This window comes from Lolium rigidum, chromosome 5 (assembly GCF_022539505.1).
Source record: "Lolium rigidum isolate FL_2022 chromosome 5, APGP_CSIRO_Lrig_0.1, whole genome shotgun sequence".
NCBI lineage: Eukaryota > Viridiplantae > Streptophyta > Magnoliopsida > Poales > Poaceae > Lolium > Lolium rigidum.
In genome coordinates this window covers 81,112,972-81,131,477 of record NC_061512.1, presented here as the reverse complement: position 1 = coordinate 81,131,477, position 18,506 = coordinate 81,112,972, and the positions used below count along the sequence as shown (strand labels likewise).

Genomic DNA, 18,506 nt, shown 5'->3' with positions numbered 1-18,506 from the left:
TCCATGAAGTTCTAGTAAACCGGTGAAGGCCGACGGACATAGTTCTTCTGAATAAAAGCAACCTTTTGAAGAAATGGTTATGAAAACTTGCATTAGTATTAGACTTTCTGGTCTAATGCCGTAGCTAGTGCATTAAACACCTCTTTCCTATAATGAACTTGTTGAGTACGCTCGTACTCATCCCACTCTTAAATCCCCTGCTTAGATATGAAGGCATCGAAGGAGGATCTACAAGTGCAACTCGAAGGCCGAGGAGTCAACAACTACTTCAAGAGACGAGACCTCGTCGGAGGAGTTAGATACCACATACATCAAGGAGAAAACCTAGTTTAGCCATAGAAGGGAACTAGTTTCCTAAACTTAGCTCCTACTTAGCTAGAATCTATTCTTAGCCTCTATAGCTAGTTAAATACTCTACAAATAGAGTTCGTAGTAGGATTAGACCACGAGTCGTTCTTCTGGGAGTTTATTTGCGGCTTCACCTCATTGTAAAGTAGGAGGTCTGTGTGGATCTTTTGTAAAGAGTCGATGTTGTAATTCTATAGACATGCCTTGGACCCGCATATGTTTCGTTGTACCACTCGAGCGATATAATACTAGTGGAACGGTGTTTCATTGGTGTTGTATCGGACTTGCATACTACACCATGCGGTGGTATGCCGGGTCACCACAACGAGTGCTCCAACACTCGTCGTCGCCCGATCAAAGATCTTAGGTTTTCACCCCGAAGATAGTCCCCACTCTCAAAACAATGCCTCCACCAAGGTCACTGCCAGGCACAACCAGTTAAGGCCAGACCTTGGATTTTCACCCTGAAAGGTAGGACTCTGCGCTTCACATGTGTTGTCGCCCCCACTTTCATACCGCTGTTGTGAGAAAATTAGGTGGATAGGCAATAAACTCCTTTATTTTTGTGCGCTGAGTAAAACAAATTCTGTATTGGTGCTCCACTGCCTTATATAAACCGCGAGCATCTGAAAGACCAAATTGCTCAAAAGTATAGACAGATCTCTGTTTGACCTCACTTTTAAATTGATCAATACGATTGCTTGGTACATAGCCTTCCATAATCCCGCCCTACACAAAAGGAAACTACAGCTTAAACTACAAGAAATGGAAGTATTTTAAACTACAATAATAAATGAAAAATCCATATATTATTACCTCACGGTCAACAACAACGAAGTCCAGCTCATATAGAATAGTTCCAGTCTGCTGATCCTTGAACTCCCACAAACGGGCTAAAGGCACAAGGATTTTCCAGCCATATGTCTATCGGTTTATGTCCTTTAACAAAGTGTGCTGCATGACTACAATCCGGTGGTAAATCTTTTTTAGTAAACAATATCAAATAAGTAGAAATAATATAAATAACAGTTGCAACAAATTTGAAACCTCTGCTAGTGTCATATATCGATAACAATACACACTCTTCATGTAAGAATTTTTTTTTCTCCAAGCAAAAGAATTATAACACAAAAAAATAACATGATACCCAAATCAGTGGATCCATACAGCTGACCATAGAGTGAAAAAATATACCATACTGCCGGAAATTCAATTTGGCTCTCGGGTGCATATGCTCCCTCTACCAAGAAAATTGTATATTTCGAATTGTTGAAAATTTTTGACAAAAAATTCTACATGTACATCTCCACACATATGTGCGTTCGTCAAGTTTCGAGGAAAACCGATATTTTTTGTGGTTTATGTAAAAAAGAGAAATTTATTGTGACAAGCCTTATTTTTAGCACCAAATTTTGTCTTTTTACACGCACCACAAGACAAGTTGAATTTTCATGAAACAACTTTGTGGACGTGTAGCACGTGAAGATGTACGTGCGAATTTTTTATTTCAAAATTTTTGATGTTTCAAAATGTATCTAAGATGCATTTCAAAATAAAGGGATCATATGATCCCATGTGCCAAAGCACCACTCCCACGTACTGCAGCCTACTAATTGCTTGAATTCAGACCTAGGTCAAAATAAAGAAGCCTAGGTTAAATGGTCCAAATTGGCAGCTCATCATCAAACGTTCCCCTCAAAAAGGGCTTAAGTTGGGACTGGGCTAATAGGCCGAAGTGGCCTGCGCATGCGGGAAAAAGGCTAGGCTAAGATGGGCCTTCTCGGCTAACCTGGCCCGTTAAGTTAGTTTTTTTTCTTTGTTCTCTTTTTTCCTTTTTGCAGTTCTTGGTCTAGAGAATCTGATTCTCAATGTGTTTTCATGACATTATGAAAATATTTTCTTATACAAAATAAATACATAAAGTAATTTGCATAGGCTATTGCAACTCAGCGGGTGGAGATTTCCAATCTTAAATCTCCGTTCGTAAGAGCAATCTTTGATATTTCATAGTAAGTAATATTACATGCACTAGATAATACGCACACAATATTTAAACTATACAACAGTAATTACATAGAGGCAGAGTTTTCTAATAAAGCTCCATACAACTGACCAAAAGGCCCAGCTGAAGTACCTACATATTTTTCAGTACATTACATAAAAGGAATACTAACGCGTTGCTTGTAGTACTTTTCACAAGCTGCACACATATGGAAATTTGTAACACAGAGCAAATCGCACTGGAGATCGTAGACAACTCAAAATAATCCGCAAGATGAGCTGGCAGGAACTTGATGCATATAGTTTTAGGAATTAAGCTAGCATCAACACACCAAGCAGAACAATGGTAGGCATGAATGCTTCTTCCAATCCTTGAATCTGCATCCTCCGTCTCAGTATCATGTGTTCTTACCAAGCAAAATGCACCAAGGACATATTCCATGATAGGTATAGTGCAAAAATTGCATGGCATGTCAGTAATTGTAAGGTAAGCAATCTGGGTAAGAACAGACCCAACTGAACCATAGGACGGAGTCCACTTTGTAAGTGTGATCTCACCAGAAACAACTAAGTACTCCAACCTTGTTGACAAAATTTCGTATAAATTGGCAGGGGTAGTTAACGATGAAAAATGAACTAAAAAAGTTTTTGCATCAAGAACTTTGATCTGTACGTTGAAGTGCACACTGTCACGCACAGTTTTGCAAACATTTGGGAAACTCTGACAATAACTGCCACCTACAACAGTGAGAATAACAGTAGCAGAAAACTTTTGCACCAAAGATTGGTCAATCAAATTGTTCGAAAGGTAGCACTCTGGGAAGCTGACTACATACTCAGGAGCTGCAATCACCGGTGGCTCATACTTGTATGTACGAGAAATGCCAAATACATATTCTGTTTTATCCAGGCAAATTGTATACCTGTCAAGCAATAGAGGCAACAAAGAATCACCTCTATTTAGACCACTAACAGTAGTATCCGCAATACTAACAACAATTTTGGATGGTATAGCAATATTCCGTTGGGAACGCACTATACAAACAAAACCAGACATGTCCTCCATTAGTCTCGTTTCCATCTCAACATATTCCATTACACAGTATGGACTTAAAATCTGGTCTACAACTCGGTGGTTCCAAATATGCAAAGGTAAGTTTCTTACCGTCACAACAAGCCGCTGATCTGTAAGTACTGTCCTTTGGTACAAAGCTGAATTGTCAACTGTAAACCGATAACGACAGCCATGAACATACAGAAATATCTTTTCCTGAGCAAAATCTTGTGCCCGTGAAGCATCACCATGTTGAGGAAAAGAAAGGATAATTTTGTCGACAGAAGATGAATGCACGATAAAACCATAACGTACGTCAACCTTACGTCGAACAGCTCCTAATACCTCACGAACTGGCCACTGCTGAAAAGATCCAATTGGTTCAATCAAATAGCAACAGTGCATGAGGCACACACACGAGTCTTGCTGAATATCTCCCAGGAAAATCTCTTTCATAAAAGACCTATCTGATGATGATACAGCAGACATGCCTACATGCAGACAGGGGGAAATTAATAGAATGAAATCAATACTCAACAAGAGACGATGGTAGAACCGATTAGAAAGACAAACAAACAAAACATGCTATAAGTATTCCGTATGCACCTCTGTACCTGAAGCAACCTTAGAACAGAGAAGTCCTATATAAGCAAGAAGAGTCAAGCTAAATCTAAAGAAACAAGATCCCTTGCAAGCAACAGAAGCTACAGTCCATGGAGCATATTTATCTATCTATCTATATACTACAACTATGTGGACAACCAATAATAGAGGGCATATGAAAGCAAGCTACCATAGTGTTGCCACAAATTATAGAGGACACGTGCGCTGCAGTAGCACTTGTCCAAGAAATGACTAATAAACAGCCCATTGCCATCAAAACATCTAGGCCCAAGAAGAATACACGGCCACACATATTATTTTTTCTGAACCGGCCATTTTATTTTCATGAGCAGCATCTACTCAACAGTCCAGCCCACCAACTTCACCAGGCAGCCCATCTTTTTAAGCATAGCAGCCCATTCTCTACCTCAGTTTTCTTTTTCTTTTTCTTCTTTTCCTTTTCCCCTTATAATATGTACCTGATAACTGTCGCTTTCTCCAAGCAGCTGCGTGTGCCACAACTTGCACTAGTTGAATCACAGATGTATCTAATCCAATCAGGTGAAACCACGGGCCCACGCGGTCCTGATACGATAAACATTCCTATCCTCACCCACAAAGCCACAACTCATGCAGAACACATCAAACTTCTGAAATACGTGTCTTCCCTGACCTCCTCGAAATAGGCTTGCGCCCCGCTATATTAATATAGCAAACGGCCCGATACAACGAACGCGCTGGGGCCGCAGCACAACCAAGCCCAAAAGAAAAGAAGAAGAAAGGAAAGAAGAAAAAATGCCGACACGGCGGATCGACGAAAACGAAGATGACCCGCAACCGCTGCGCCCTCCGGAGAAGTACCACCACGCTCCTAGCACGCCGAGGCACCGCATACCAAGCAACACCTTCACCAAGGAGACGACGATGACGCCGCTCGTTGCCGGACTAGTCCTAGGGTTTCCCCGGTATGCGGAGGGGATTGGGGAGGAGGTACACCCGACGCCCTTCGGGAAGGAAAGGTGACACCCGTAGGCGTCACCGCGTCGGTGTCGAGCATGCCGACGAGGATTTCTCCCGACCACCAAACCGACCACCCCGGACGCTCCGACGTGCTCCACCTAACATGCCGCCCACCCGCACACGCCACCACGGTCTTGTAGCCATCCTCGCCGCCTAACTGTGGTCACCGGAGCAAGGCCTAGACGAAGAGAAGGGATGCAGCGGGGACGGGGGTAGCAGCACCGCAGCCACGCGGGAGGGAGCTGCCTCCACCGCTTTCGCGGTAGCCGACCGGACGAGGCTACGAGGCGGACCAGGCCCGAACCGGCCCGGCCGGACCCAAAGGGCCCGTAAAGCCCCGCCGCTACGCTGCGGCTGGCCGGCCGAGGTGCCGCCGCCGCCCACCCACCGCCGCCCTGTCTTCTCTTCCTCCAGGGAGCGCCGCCGGCGTGCCAAGAGCAGAGCCACCGCCGTGCCCCTCCGGGCCCTGCCTGGGCCCAGATCTGGGCCGAGCGGCCCTGCCATGGCGCCGCCTGTGCCGCTCCGCCGCCTGTGCCGCTCCGCCGCCAACGGCCGCGCCGCCACCCCTCCTCCCACCCGACGTGGGGATCTCACCCCGCCACGCCGGACCGCCGCCGGCCGAGGAGCACCTCCCGGCCGCACCTACCCGTGCGGGCGCCGCGCCGAGAGGGAAAGTCGAGGGCCGCCGGCGCCGGCGCCGCCCGGGCCTTGCCCGGCGACGCACGCCGACGACGGCGGAGGAGAAGGGGAGGAGGGGGAGCTAGACGAGGGGGAGTGGCGGCGCGGCCCCGTCGCCCGCGGGGGACGACGCGGTCGCGAGAGTCACTTATGAAGTTCACCAAATCGAAATTTCTGTCTTCCCTGACACTTAGGCCATTGCTTGTCCAAGCAGCTGGGGGTGCCACAACTTGCACAAGATGAATTACAGCCCTATGTCATCCAATCAGGTGAAACCACGAGCCCACTCAGTCCTGATGTGATAAACATTCTTATCCTCACTCACAAAGCCATGAATCATGCAGAACACATCACACTTCTGAAATACGTATCTTTCCTGACACTGGTAGACTATTGCTGCTCCAAGCACCTTTGTGTGCCACAACTTGCACAAGCTGAATCACAGATGTATCTAATCCAATCAGGTGAATCCACTGTCAGGGACTAGTATGGGGGACCTGGACGCCAACTACGCCACCTGCTCCCGCCTCACCAAGGCAAGCCCCTCACTCTCTTACCCTAACCCTGCACGGCCGTGCCGCCGCGATATTAGAGCTGATCACCTGCTGCGATTTGGAACTGCAGCTAAGCCTCTAATTGCCGCGTGTAGCTATCAGGCAATGTGTTCTCGCTGTGGAGTTGCAGAAATGGTTGCATTTCGTCTCACGAAAACTAGAAATAGGATGGAAAAATCGGCATTAGATATCATATGCTCTTGTGGGATCAGGGATGCACGAAAACTGAGCTCTATGCTCTATCGGTGTCTTCATTGGCTTTATTCTTCCTGCAATATTCAGTGCTGTTCCTTTCAGTTTTCCTACTCCACTTTATACTAGAATACCAGATCAACGCAGAGTAGACCAACCTGAGATGATCTTTTCGTAGGAAGCTGCTGCCGCCGGAGTGAAATTTCTCTGCTTCCCTGAGGTCTTCTCATTCATAGGATCCAAGGATGGAGAGTCGGTTAAGATAGCCGAATCATTGGATGGCCCAATAATGCAGAGATACTGCTCACTTGCAAAGTCAGTAAGAACATATTTCTCAATTTTCTTTTGCCATTCTCACAGCAGAGCCTTCTCATTTGGATTTTGTAGTGACTATAGTATATCTTTTGATTTCCTGATCTACTTCAGCTACTAGCCTTTGTGTTTATATTGTATCAACTCTTTAGATTTAGCAGTCGTTGTTTCGTAGTGTCTAACTCAGTACGCCATCTTACAAATGAATCTTCTAACCATATGTTCAGTATGCGTCTTTCTCCTTTGTACATCTTTTAGCCTGTACGGATAAGAACACAAGTGTATGTGTTGCTCCAGCTGTGTATTGACACCAGATTTTCATTTGTGATTTAAGTTTTGTTGAATGAGTGAATTAGGCTGTTGGGTCCTTTACCTTAGCTTCATTCTGCAGTGACTCAAGTATGTGGTTGTCTCTTGGAGGGTTTCAAGAGAAAGGGCCGGATGATTCACACCAGTACAATACTCACGTATTAATCGATGACTCTGGAAAAGTTAGGAGCTCATATCAAAAAATACATTTGTAAGTGCCTCTTCCATGGCTCTTGGGAGAAATTTGCTTTCAGAAATACTTGGAAGCACTTTATTTTAGCTGCCTATTCTATGGCATCCATAGAATGTTGAAAAGTAGGTTTTCAATTTACATAGGTAAGGGAACGATGAGATGCATTCAAGTGTTATATGCTGCATATATATTGTCACTTCCGGATAAGAGAAACATTGACCGTGACTACATTTTGGCAGGCCATGGATTTTAATAAATATACCTTAGCAACCACGAAGCCACAGAGCTATATTCTGAACGTCCGTCTGAATAATGAACTTTGGGTAAATGACTATTGCTTATTTCTTCCTTTACCTTTTCCTTCTTGTTGTGGTGCATTTGCAACACTGTAGTTTGGTTATTCACATTGGGATTATTATGCTGAAGGTTTGATGTCGATGTACCTGGCAATATGGTGTATAAGGAAAGCCGATTCACGACAGCAGGTGTTTACTTATTAAATTCTAAAGTTTTCCCAGTTTTCTCTATTATGTGCTAAATGTTTGTGGGTCCTCAAAGAGCAAACGGCCATTTTATCTGTTGCATTTTTTTTCAAATCATTTATACCGATGGTGCTGCATAAGTGTGTCCTATAAATTTACTCATGTTAAATTTAGCTTTAGTTTCTAACTTGACGTTACTTTTCTTAATGCCATTTAGTTACACAACTTCAAATGATAGAGATCATATTCGACTGGCAGCAGTATTCTGTGCCCTGTTTATTCTGGATTCCTAAACTTTCTACAAAATTTTATATGCTGTATCTGGTTTGCAATTTTCAATGATCTTTACCGTCTTAGTAGATTTTGTAAGACAGTAAATATGTATCACTGGTAATATTAGTGTTTTCTGTGCTGTCAAGCTAAGCGAGTAAGTGTTAGAAAGTCTTGCAATTATCTGTTCTTTTCACACTGATGCATGTCTTCTGCCAGTGATTATGAATGATATTGCAATGACGTTCGACAGGATCTTTGTATCAGAAATTCAGCATAAACTGGAAAACTAGCTTATTGCTCTCTCATTCTCTTATAAAATGTTATTTCTAGTAGAAAATCTTATCTGCTTAGATCATTAGGAAATTGTATAAGGATAAGTAAATTTTACACTGTTCTGCGCATTCAACCAACCAACTAACCAAGATATTTTTTCCAAAAAACCCAACCAACCAAGCTGCCATATTTCAGCTTTTCTTGACTGCGGAAGGGATTCAACATAGTACTCTAATAGTACCTGCAGAGTATCCAATTGATTTCTACTTCACATTTATATGTGATTTTTCATGATATATCTACTATCTTATCAGGTGATACTGTCGTTGCGGCGGATAGCCCTTTTGGACGATTGGGGCTTACGGTTTGCTATGATTTGAGATTTCCAGAGATTTATCAATGTTTGCGTTTTAAGCACCAAGCACAGGTGATTGTGTATGCATAAGATTTAAGCTGGCTTTATATTAAGATCTTTTTCATCATGCATTCATACCCCTTTCAAAATGTCAAAACAATTGCATACTTTTCTAGTATTTTCTTATAATTTCATCTTTTGTTAGCTCTTGCTTGTACCATCTGCGTTCACAAAGGTAACCGGGGAGGCACACTGGGAAATTCTTCTTCGTGTTCGTGCAATCGAGACAAAATGTTATGTACGTAAATCTAACCCTTTTTGCTGCTCGTTAACTTTTGCATGTAGGATTTTCTTTTTCAGCTTTACATGTAGGGTTCTAATGTTTCATATAGTTGACACAGCATGATACGATAAATTAAAAGTTAATGTCAGATTTTTTTTTAGTCAAATACCTACTGTGTTGGCAGTTTCACACCATGGAACACATGTTTGAACCACATCGCAGCAGTGGAGGTGAATAATTTGTGGTCTCTGGTTGGAGATTCAAAACAGTCGAGCTTTGCTTATTTCAAAAGCCTTGGCATTATATGGAATTCAGAGAAATATCAAAATTGTTTGTTAGCTTTCTAAGTTAGGCAACTTAAAAATAACTTTCAAATATTCCCCAGGTTATTGCTGCGGCTCAAGCTGGAAAACACAATGAGAAAAGAGAAAGCTACGGTGATTCTATAATTATTGACCCATGGGGAGTAGTTATAGCTCGACTTCCAGGTATAGCTTTTCATTTTATTTAATTTTAAGTTATGATTCTTGTGTTGAGACTTGGGATATTATCTTTGGTCCTTTTCAGATTTTGTATATTACTTTAGTTATAAGAACCATCAAGAGTGCCTTTCTTTTATATGCTGATAATTTTGTGTTCGTCTTTTATTCAATGTTTACAATACAATATGTGGAACAAGTTCTACAATGTATTGCCACTTGTATGGTCTTTTGATTGTAATATAATTTTTTTTCTACAGATCGACTGTCCACTGGATTTGCAGTAGCAGATATCGACTTGTCAAAAGTTGAGGCTGTGCGAACCAAAATGCCAATTTCCGAGGTAACAGTGTCTCGTATGCCATCTTTGTACTTCCGTCGAAGTACTCCAGAAGCTGTACTCCTGTTACTCCTGTAATGTTTTAACTGTTATGTTTTGCAGCAGCGCAAGTTTGACAGCATCTTGAAATCCTCATCATTGTAACTGCCACGCTTATTAGAGTCGTCACTATCATCTTATGAGAGAACTGGCCTTGCACGGTTCGCGCTCTTTTCCACATTCCAGAGATTCTTCTTGTGTGTAACTGCCATTTTGTTGAGAAAATGATCCAATAGTTCCATTACCGACTTCAGTGAGATATGGTGTAGAATAAAATAAGCTGCAATGGTACTTGGCTCAGAGCACCTTATATGCCGTAATTTGGCAAGAGCATGCGATGTATGAGTATGAGCGTGGGGCTTGCCTGAACCAAAAGCGCGGAGCAAGAACATGCGATTCCTGGAAAAGAATGTTGCTTCTTTTGCTAGTCAGCTAAAGGCCGCCATTCACCTCCAAGGCAAATCCCTCCATTGCGCCCACCTCTCTATCTCCGAAACATTCGCCATTTTGGAGCAATCCGGCTGCCCGTAGCCCTTTGTTGCTCATGACATTCACAGAGACGATACTCTTGATCATTAACTGATCGGCTGAGCCCGACCAAGTCTCTGGGGAAGTACAGAGCCTATGCATGAGAAGTACACCATCGGGATAGATGGAGTAAGGGCATCTCCAACGGCCTGATGTGAGCGACCGTTTCCGTCTGCCTTGACCGGAAATGCGTCTGTCCCCTGCTTCAGTGGGGCGACGCAAAGTGACCGGGCCGTCCGCGGCGACGCAAACCTGGACCAAATACGCCAGGTTTGCGTCTCCGCGGTCGCGCCGAGTGTCCGCCGAAAAAGATCAGTGGCAGGTAGGCTGATATTATTTCCGCCAGTGGCCATTCCCCGCGCGAAATATTAAAGTCGACCGGTGCGAGCAGTCCAGAAGCGATGGACGTCCTCGCCGCCGCAGCCACCACCATGGATGCCGAGCAAACCCTTGCACCCGCCGCCGCCCCACACTCCCGGGTAGCCACGACCATAGCCACAATGGAGGTTGCAGCTCCGCGCGGAAGCAAAGCGGGCCGCCATCGGCGGCGGCCGGGAGGCAAAGCTGAAGGCGGCAAAGAAGGTGCTCTCCAAGGAGGAGAAAATCATCGAGGCCGCGAAGCGTCGCGGCCGGCGCAAGAACCTGAAGGAAAAGACTGCCGCGGCCGCCAACCAGCAGGCGTGGCAGATGCAGATGAAAGCTGACATCGCACAAGTAGCCCTTCATCTGAGTTTAGCGGAGAGGGGATCGCCGGCGTCAAGAGAGAGGGGATCGCCGGTGTCGCTCCTCCGGCCTCGTCGTTGAGCACGGCAAGTTCCCAGCTGCGTCCTGGAACTCCCGCTCCCTTGCAGGTCCACCCGGCGTCACGGTTCGCCTCCGGCGTGCCGCCAGTGCAGTTCAACTGGGCGCCGCTTGACATAGGCATCCCCAATGGGCCTGCCGAAGAAGGTACCCGGGGTTTACTGAAGGCCCACGACCCGAAGGATAAGAAGATTCAGAAGCCCAAGATACTATTAAGGAAAGCTAGAGTTGTAATAGGAAGCATTATTTGTAATATTGCGGGAAGAGTTAGAGACCTTCCCGGACTCTGTAACTTGTACCTCACGAATCCCTCGGCTCCACCTCCTATATAAGGGGAGTCGAGGGACAAAGAAAGCATCGAATCATTGTCTCACAAACCCTAGTTTTCATAATCGTCGAGTACTTTTCGGCTGAAACCTTCGAGATCTACTTGCCCTCTACTTCCAACTAAACCCTAGTCTACCATCAGTAGGCATTGACAAGTTAATCCCTTGTCAATTGGCGCCGTCTGTGGGAATTAGAGGCGTCAAGGATCTGGTATCGATGGCACGTTCAAGATCATCGACTTCATCAACAGCAAGAAACGCGATGGATCGAGGTAAACAGATCGCAACTGGTCCTGTCGATTTTGTTCCTCACCCGCCCTCCCGTTTGGATGCATATGCGTATCTGGAGGATCCTATGGAGATGACATTCGGAAGATTCCACTTTCGCGTCGAGAAAGAGGGAACGTATCGTCTCGAAATTCCAATATCGTCGGGATTGTCGGCGGTCGACTCCGATTTTTCGAACTCAACATCGTCGATCGAGTCAGGCGAAGAGGAGACTTCATTGCCACGCTTCATCAGCACCAGGGCAAGCGAAAAGCTCGCCAAGATCTTCAGCGACATGTCCTTCGAGTCATCTACGGACTCCTATATAAGCGATGACTCGAGCAGTGTCGACAGCTTCAACTTCATCGACAAATCCACTACAGTGGGCAAGGTCTTCACCAATCTTTATGATGGTGTCACCAAACCCAGCACAGATCTGAATACAAAATACCATCAGATTTATGCCATCGGAGAGCCAAGCCGCGATCAGGAGGAAACATCTGAGGCTTTCGACGATTTGGGAAATCCATATGTCGATCCCTCTGATTTACGACGAGGTCTAGGCAACAAATATATCGGATCTGAGCCTCGTGATAGAGTTCAACTCCCGCAAGCAGCATGGGATAGAGCCGCAAGAGCTATGGATGGCTCAGAACCAATGGCCACAACAGCCACGCCAGAAGAGTTGCAAGCATACCAATATAGGCTCGCACGGGCTGCGAGGGAATTGGAAAAACAGACAGCCGCCCTGAACAGAAGAAAGGAGACAGCCTCTGCGTCAAGCAGGCGAAGGGCAGAGCTGAGTCGACAATCTGGAACTTCAGGAGATAGCCGCAGGGAAGCTCGAAACAGAGCAAGGTCAAGGTTGCAACATATACCCGAAGGAGAAAGAGAGCACTTGGTTCAAAACCTCGACATGTCTTTCATGTCGATAGACACGAGAGGGAATATTATCCCCAAGACACCAGAAGCTGGGTATATGGCGACACAAGCCTTTATCCTTGCGTCCAGGCCACCTCCAGGAGATCCAAGGGAGGCACTGTACAACATGGCAATGGCAGGAGTTGGAGCCATGGGAACGGTGTTTGTATCAACACCTCCCGAAGGAACAACAAGGCAAAATAGTCCACGACCTGCGGCAGCAGCAGCAGCGACTCCCGAAGGAACAAGTGGAGCAAGAGACACGGCAGCGCAAGCAAGGGTGGACAGAGCACGGCAAAGCAGAAGGGAACATCGGCACTCCCCAGAACTAAACGACGAGGATATGTGCGGTTTGCCATGCTTCACGAGGAGAGTACGAAAAACTCGAGTCCCTTCGGGATTTAAGTTGCCTGATAACTTCAAGAAATTCGACGACCTGCAAGATCCAGAGGATTGGCTAGTTGATTACCTCGAGACGGTGAAGCTCACTGGAGGGACCAGAGCAACAGCTATGCAAAGTATCCAAGTGCATTTAAGTGGAGCCGCGCGATCTTGGATCAAGAAGCTTCCTCCAGGATCTATTGACAGCTGGGATAGCTTCGAGGACATATTCGTCAAGAATTTCCGGTCCACCTGCAAAAAACCCGCATCGCTAGAGGAATTAAGGGCATGTCGACAGAAGCCAGACGAATCAATGAGAAAATATATCCAGAGGTGGAATATTATCAAAAACTCGGCAGAAAATATATCTGACGAGAGAGCGATAGATGCGTTTGTCGCAGGAATCAGGCGAGGAGATTTTGTCGAGGATTTGGGGAGAACCAATCCAAAGACAGTATCAGCATTGATGGAGATAGCAAACAGATGGGCAGATGGAGAAGATGTTGTTCACAACAAACGGTATAGGTCACCAGAGGAGGACCGCGGCCAAAATTATCAAAATAGGCGACGATTACCTCGGCAGTACTCGTGTTATGATGCACCTGGGCAAATTTCGGCTGGCTTCCGAGCAAGCGCCGGAGGAAACAATAGAGATGATTACCAGAGGAGCAACGAGCAGCGAGGCGACAATAGATATGACTCTCGAAACAACAGGCAAAACACCGGATCGAGGTTTCAGAGGCCTTTCGTGTCCCCCGAGGAGATGATGAACGGGCCGTGTCAAATGCATTTTTATCTTGACAACAACGGGAAAAGACAGTCGGGACATTTGCAGAAGGATTGCCGAAATTTTCAGGCAATGTTAAGGTGGGCCGGGCATGCCAATGCTCAGGCAGTACCCAGAAATCCTCAGGGGCCCAGGAGTGAGATTCACCTACCACCCCCTCCCGCAATTACAAGCGATAATCGACACCAGCTCAGAATTGCGGCAGCACCTGCACCACCGCCTTATGTTGATCCCAATTCCAATGGAGCGGTCTCGATGATTTAGAAAGACAGGCCATCCAATAGAGCTCAGAAAGTAATCTCGCGACATGTGTTCATGGCAGAAAAGATGCCTCCACCAACAGTCGAGTATCTTAATTGGTCAGGGCAAGATATTGGCTTCACAATAGCGGATCATCCACAGCAAGTTCCTCGACCAGGGCAATCAGCACTCATCTTACCAGCGGTAATTGCGGGATTCGACGTATCTCGAGTGTTCATAGACGGCGGCAGCAGTTTAAACCTTATGTATGCAGATACATTAAGGAAGATGAACATATCCCTAGCAAATCTAAAACCAACCGACACACGATTCCACGGCATTACACAGAGAAGCCAAGTTACCCGCTGGGGAAGATTAATCTCGATGTTCAGTTTGGCACCCGAGAAAACTACAGAATAGAGAGGTTGGAATTCGAAGTCGTGGATTTCCCATCACAATACCACGCTTTGTTGGGACGAGCAGCATATGCTAGGTTTATGGCGGTACCACATTACACGTACTTGTTGTGGAGGATGCCTGGGCCTAAGGGACCAATCACAGTCAAAGGAAGCTTTGCGCTAGCCGATAAGTGCGATAAGGATTTTCATCGACTGTCAGAAACTTTCGGGATGCAAGCAGAATATATGGCGTCAAGACTTACGACTGACTATGATGTGCTGCCGGTTGTAGGAAGGCCAAACAAAGAATCAACTTTCAACACTGAGAAAAATTCCAAGGAGGTGCAGATTCACCCGACAGACCCGAAGAAGACGACGTCCATCGCAAAAGACATGGACCTCGCATAGGAAAGCACGCTCGTCGAGTTTGTAACATCCCAAAAATTTCAAAATAAAACAAATGAACTTCCCTAGTTCCAAATTTTGGGACCAACAAAAACTTTTATTACATTAAGTTTGATACATAGAGATCTTGTTTAATTCTTGTGCTATTGCCATGATTGCTTGTTTGATTAGTATTGAAATAATCTTAAACCCTAAACCTCACACCTCTTTTTACCACCCAAGTTAAAATAAAATAAAAACTTTGGAAATAAGAAAAAGGCATATGTGCCTATGGCTATTTTTATAAACCTTTACCCTATGCTTCTCTACTTTGCTTAGAGGTTTGGAAAACCTTTATAAACCTTACCTAGTACTTCTCAAACCATTTCCAAGTTGAACCCAAAGAAAATAAAAAGAAACTAAAAATGCCATAGAGGCATATGAGAGTAAAATAGCAATTTGTGAACTTGAGGATCTTGACCCTAAGACTTGTGGTGAATGGTTGGATCACTCCTCTATACCATTTCAACACTCAACAACATCAAATAGGCCAAGAACAATCAAATTAAAAATCAAATGCAACATATGCATAGAGGCATATGTGGCACATAGCCATTTCACCAATTCTTGTCCTATGCACTTCTACCTTGACCAAATGGTGTGAAACCTTCTCTAAACCTAATCTCACACTATATGGACCCTAACCCATGCCCAAGTAAAGCAAGGAGAACAAATTACAAGAATAAGAAAAACTGACACATCACCTCTTATGTGTTATGGCCAATTTTGCAAATCTTTGAGCTAGACCTTTTGGAATGGTTTCAATGGTTTGAAAAGGTTCCTAAACTAGTAAGAATCACTTTTGAGTCAAGAAAAATCAAATCAAATAAGGATAAATGACATAGTGAGAAAATTCCATTTTCACTCACATGCACTTTAGCCACTTTTGCAAATCTTCAACCAAGGCCACTTTGGCTTGTGCCATTGTTTGTAAAACACTTATATATGATAAACAAACACAAATGCACCAAAGAAACACAAATCAAATCAAAGAAAAATTCAAATCCAACATACATGTGATAGTGGTCAAATTGTCACTTTATAAAATCTTACCCACTTTGAGCCCTTTTATTAGGAGATTTTCAAATCAAAACCTGCCAACTCTTTGCACCTCATCCAAGACCTCATCAAGATGAACACTTTTGATGTTGACCACTTTGACCAGATCGTTGACCATTGTTCAAAATAGTCAAGCCAAGATGCTATGTTGAAACAGATTCTAGATTCCCGCCACTTTTGAAATTTTCACAAACTCACTCCAAATTTCGAACCAAGACCACCAATGAGTGCCAAACATTATTTAGAACCCATCCATGCAGAAATTTGGTCAAAAGTCATCACACATGAGACCTTGTTAAATAATCAAGATGATGCCATAGAGGTACAACCACTATTCCACCCACTCTCCTATCACCTCACCTCTCTCTCTCTCTCTCCTTGAGCTCATCCATAGTACCACTGGTACCACACAACCACCCTCATGACATCACTTAGCATTGACATCATCCACATGAACCAAGACAAGCCAAGTACATGACATATGTCACACACCTTTTTGACTTTGATCATATGTGCACACTCTAGACCCCTCTCACCTTGCCCACCATGTCTACTAGACTCACCTCACCCCACTTAAGCTTGCAGCAACTTGGTACACAAGAAAAGTATGCACAAAGAACCAATGCCATGCCTTGCCACTCCAAATGATATCACCATGCCAACCCTTGTCTTTCTCCCTCTCTGGTCACCCTCACCTTGTCAAACTAACTCACCTCACTCCTCTGAACACCACCATACCAAAGTTGACCCAAGCAAACACTTGCACACCTCAATGCCACACCATGCCACTCACATGCTCACCACCATGCACCCACATGACCTGGCCCTTTTCCCTCCCTCTCACCATGTCATCTACAGCCCTCTGGACCCTAGACACCTGCCAGACATGGTCCTTGGTGGAGGAGAGCAAGTGGATGACCACAATGATCATGCCATTGCTCATGATCACCAACCCGTGGCCATCCATGTCCCTCTTCGTGCACACTGCATCCCGTCGCGTCCCACTGCGCCACTAGCTTTCCCTCACTCCCACGCACCTTCTAGACATGACCGTTCGGCCCAGAACGCCCTGTAGCCACGCCGTCGACGACATGGCCACCATGCCGGCCATGCCACGCCTCCCTCTCCTAGAGCCTATATAAACCCCCCTCCTCGCTTGGAACAGCACCACACCATCCCACAGCATCCTCCCCTCCCTCCTAGAGCCTCCCTCTCTCCCTCCTTGCCGCACACCGGCGTCCACAAGCTCACCACGGCCACCGGCGGCATCCCTCAAAACCGCCCAGATTTTCATCACCATAGCCCCCGAGCCCTACAGAAAAGTTGTAGCCCTTGAAAATACCTTTCCAACGCAACAAACCACGCCTCAATCCGAGCTCCGAGGTGAAAGTTAGAGCCCCCGCAAGGTTGCAGAATCGCGAGGTACACGACGAACCAGCGCCGTCGGATCCCGATCCGACGATCCGCGCGCCCCGCGCGAGCCAGACGTGCATGCGCCATGCACGCCAGGCCCGGGCAGCAACTGGGCCAGCCCAACTTCTTCCCGCCCCCGTTTGAATTCAAATTTCGTTTATTTCTTTTTCTGTTAAATTGCTCTCAGATGCTTTGCTAGAAATCAAATATCTCCCAATCTACTTGGCCATTTTTAGTGAATTTTATATGGTTGGAAAGCCTGCGAAATTGTCTATCCAATGCCACTGGATTCAAACCAATAGCTGTTGTAGAATTAAAGTAGCAAAATAAACAAGACATAGACTTTTCTGACTTAGAATAATTATTAAAAATCAACCCTTTTGAATTTTGAGGTGATTCCACCTCTCATAAATCACATTTGATCTTGTCTAATTTATTATGTAATAAAATACTATAGTTGTTTCATATGATCATGGGCTAGAGCAAAGTATTGGCTATGTAGTCAAAATCTAGCCCATTTAAACTATTTCAAAATTAGGGTTTCAAATCTATGAGGTGTAGCACCTCATTTAAATCATCTTCCCAAGTAGTATGAAGTAATATGATGACCCTTATTGCTTGGTCTCATATGTGCTCACTTGAGGATATTAAATCAAATAAGGTTTAAATTGCATGAGGTATAGAACCTCATTTAAATCATGTTTCTCAAATAATAAATGTGAAGTGTTGACCTTGGTCAACATGTGATCATACCTTGTTATTTGAGGAGATTAAATCTTAACAAGATTCAATGAGAGGAAATTATTTCTCCCAAACTAAAGAGAAACCCTAATCCACATTTCAATGAGAGGAAATTATTTTTCCAACACTAAGTAAGAAAACCCTAGCATAATTTTGGGTAGTAATGTTAGGTAATTATGCTAGATCATTTGTGTGAGCCATTAAGGCTAATTAGGTCTAATTAAGTATTGTTTGGTGATTGTATCCTCGTATTCGTTTATAGACGCTAGTACCGGAGACTATCAAGAGGAGGAGGTATTCTACCAAGAAGAAGAAGAGAACTTTGACCACTACCCCAATCAAGGCAAGCTAATATTCTTGCAAGATTACCCAAGTGCAAAGCTCCACAAGAGCAAGGCACCATTATCTTTTA

The 18,506-nt window shown here is 44.8% G+C and overlaps 1 protein-coding gene across 1 annotated transcript; it reads left to right on the top strand.

The window, feature by feature from the left end:
- Positions 1-5,528: 5,528 nt before the first annotated feature.
- LOC124656156 (deaminated glutathione amidase, chloroplastic/cytosolic-like) lies at positions 5,529-10,043 on the top strand. Its single transcript, XM_047194951.1, has 10 exons — positions 5,529-5,816; positions 6,169-6,240; positions 6,629-6,765; positions 7,154-7,282; positions 7,691-7,749; positions 8,607-8,719; positions 8,853-8,945; positions 9,316-9,418; positions 9,670-9,752; positions 9,852-10,043. The coding sequence occupies exons 1-10, from the start codon at positions 5,529-5,531 to the stop codon at positions 9,891-9,893; spliced, it is 1,119 nt and encodes a 372-aa protein (XP_047050907.1). The 3' UTR covers positions 9,894-10,043.
- Positions 10,044-18,506: the final 8,463 nt, after the last annotated feature.

Coding starts and splice junctions, on each gene's coding strand:
- LOC124656156 (XM_047194951.1), top strand. CDS start 5,529: ATGGCGCCGCCTGTGCCGCTCCGCCGCCTGTGCCGCTCCGCCGCCAAC. Junction 6,241..6,628: donor CCTGCTCCCGCCTCACCAAG/GCAAGCCCCTCA, acceptor ATCTTTTCGTAG/GAAGCTGCTGCCGCCGGAGT. Junction 7,750..8,606: donor AAGCCGATTCACGACAGCAG/GTGTTTACTTAT, acceptor CTATCTTATCAG/GTGATACTGTCGTTGCGGCG.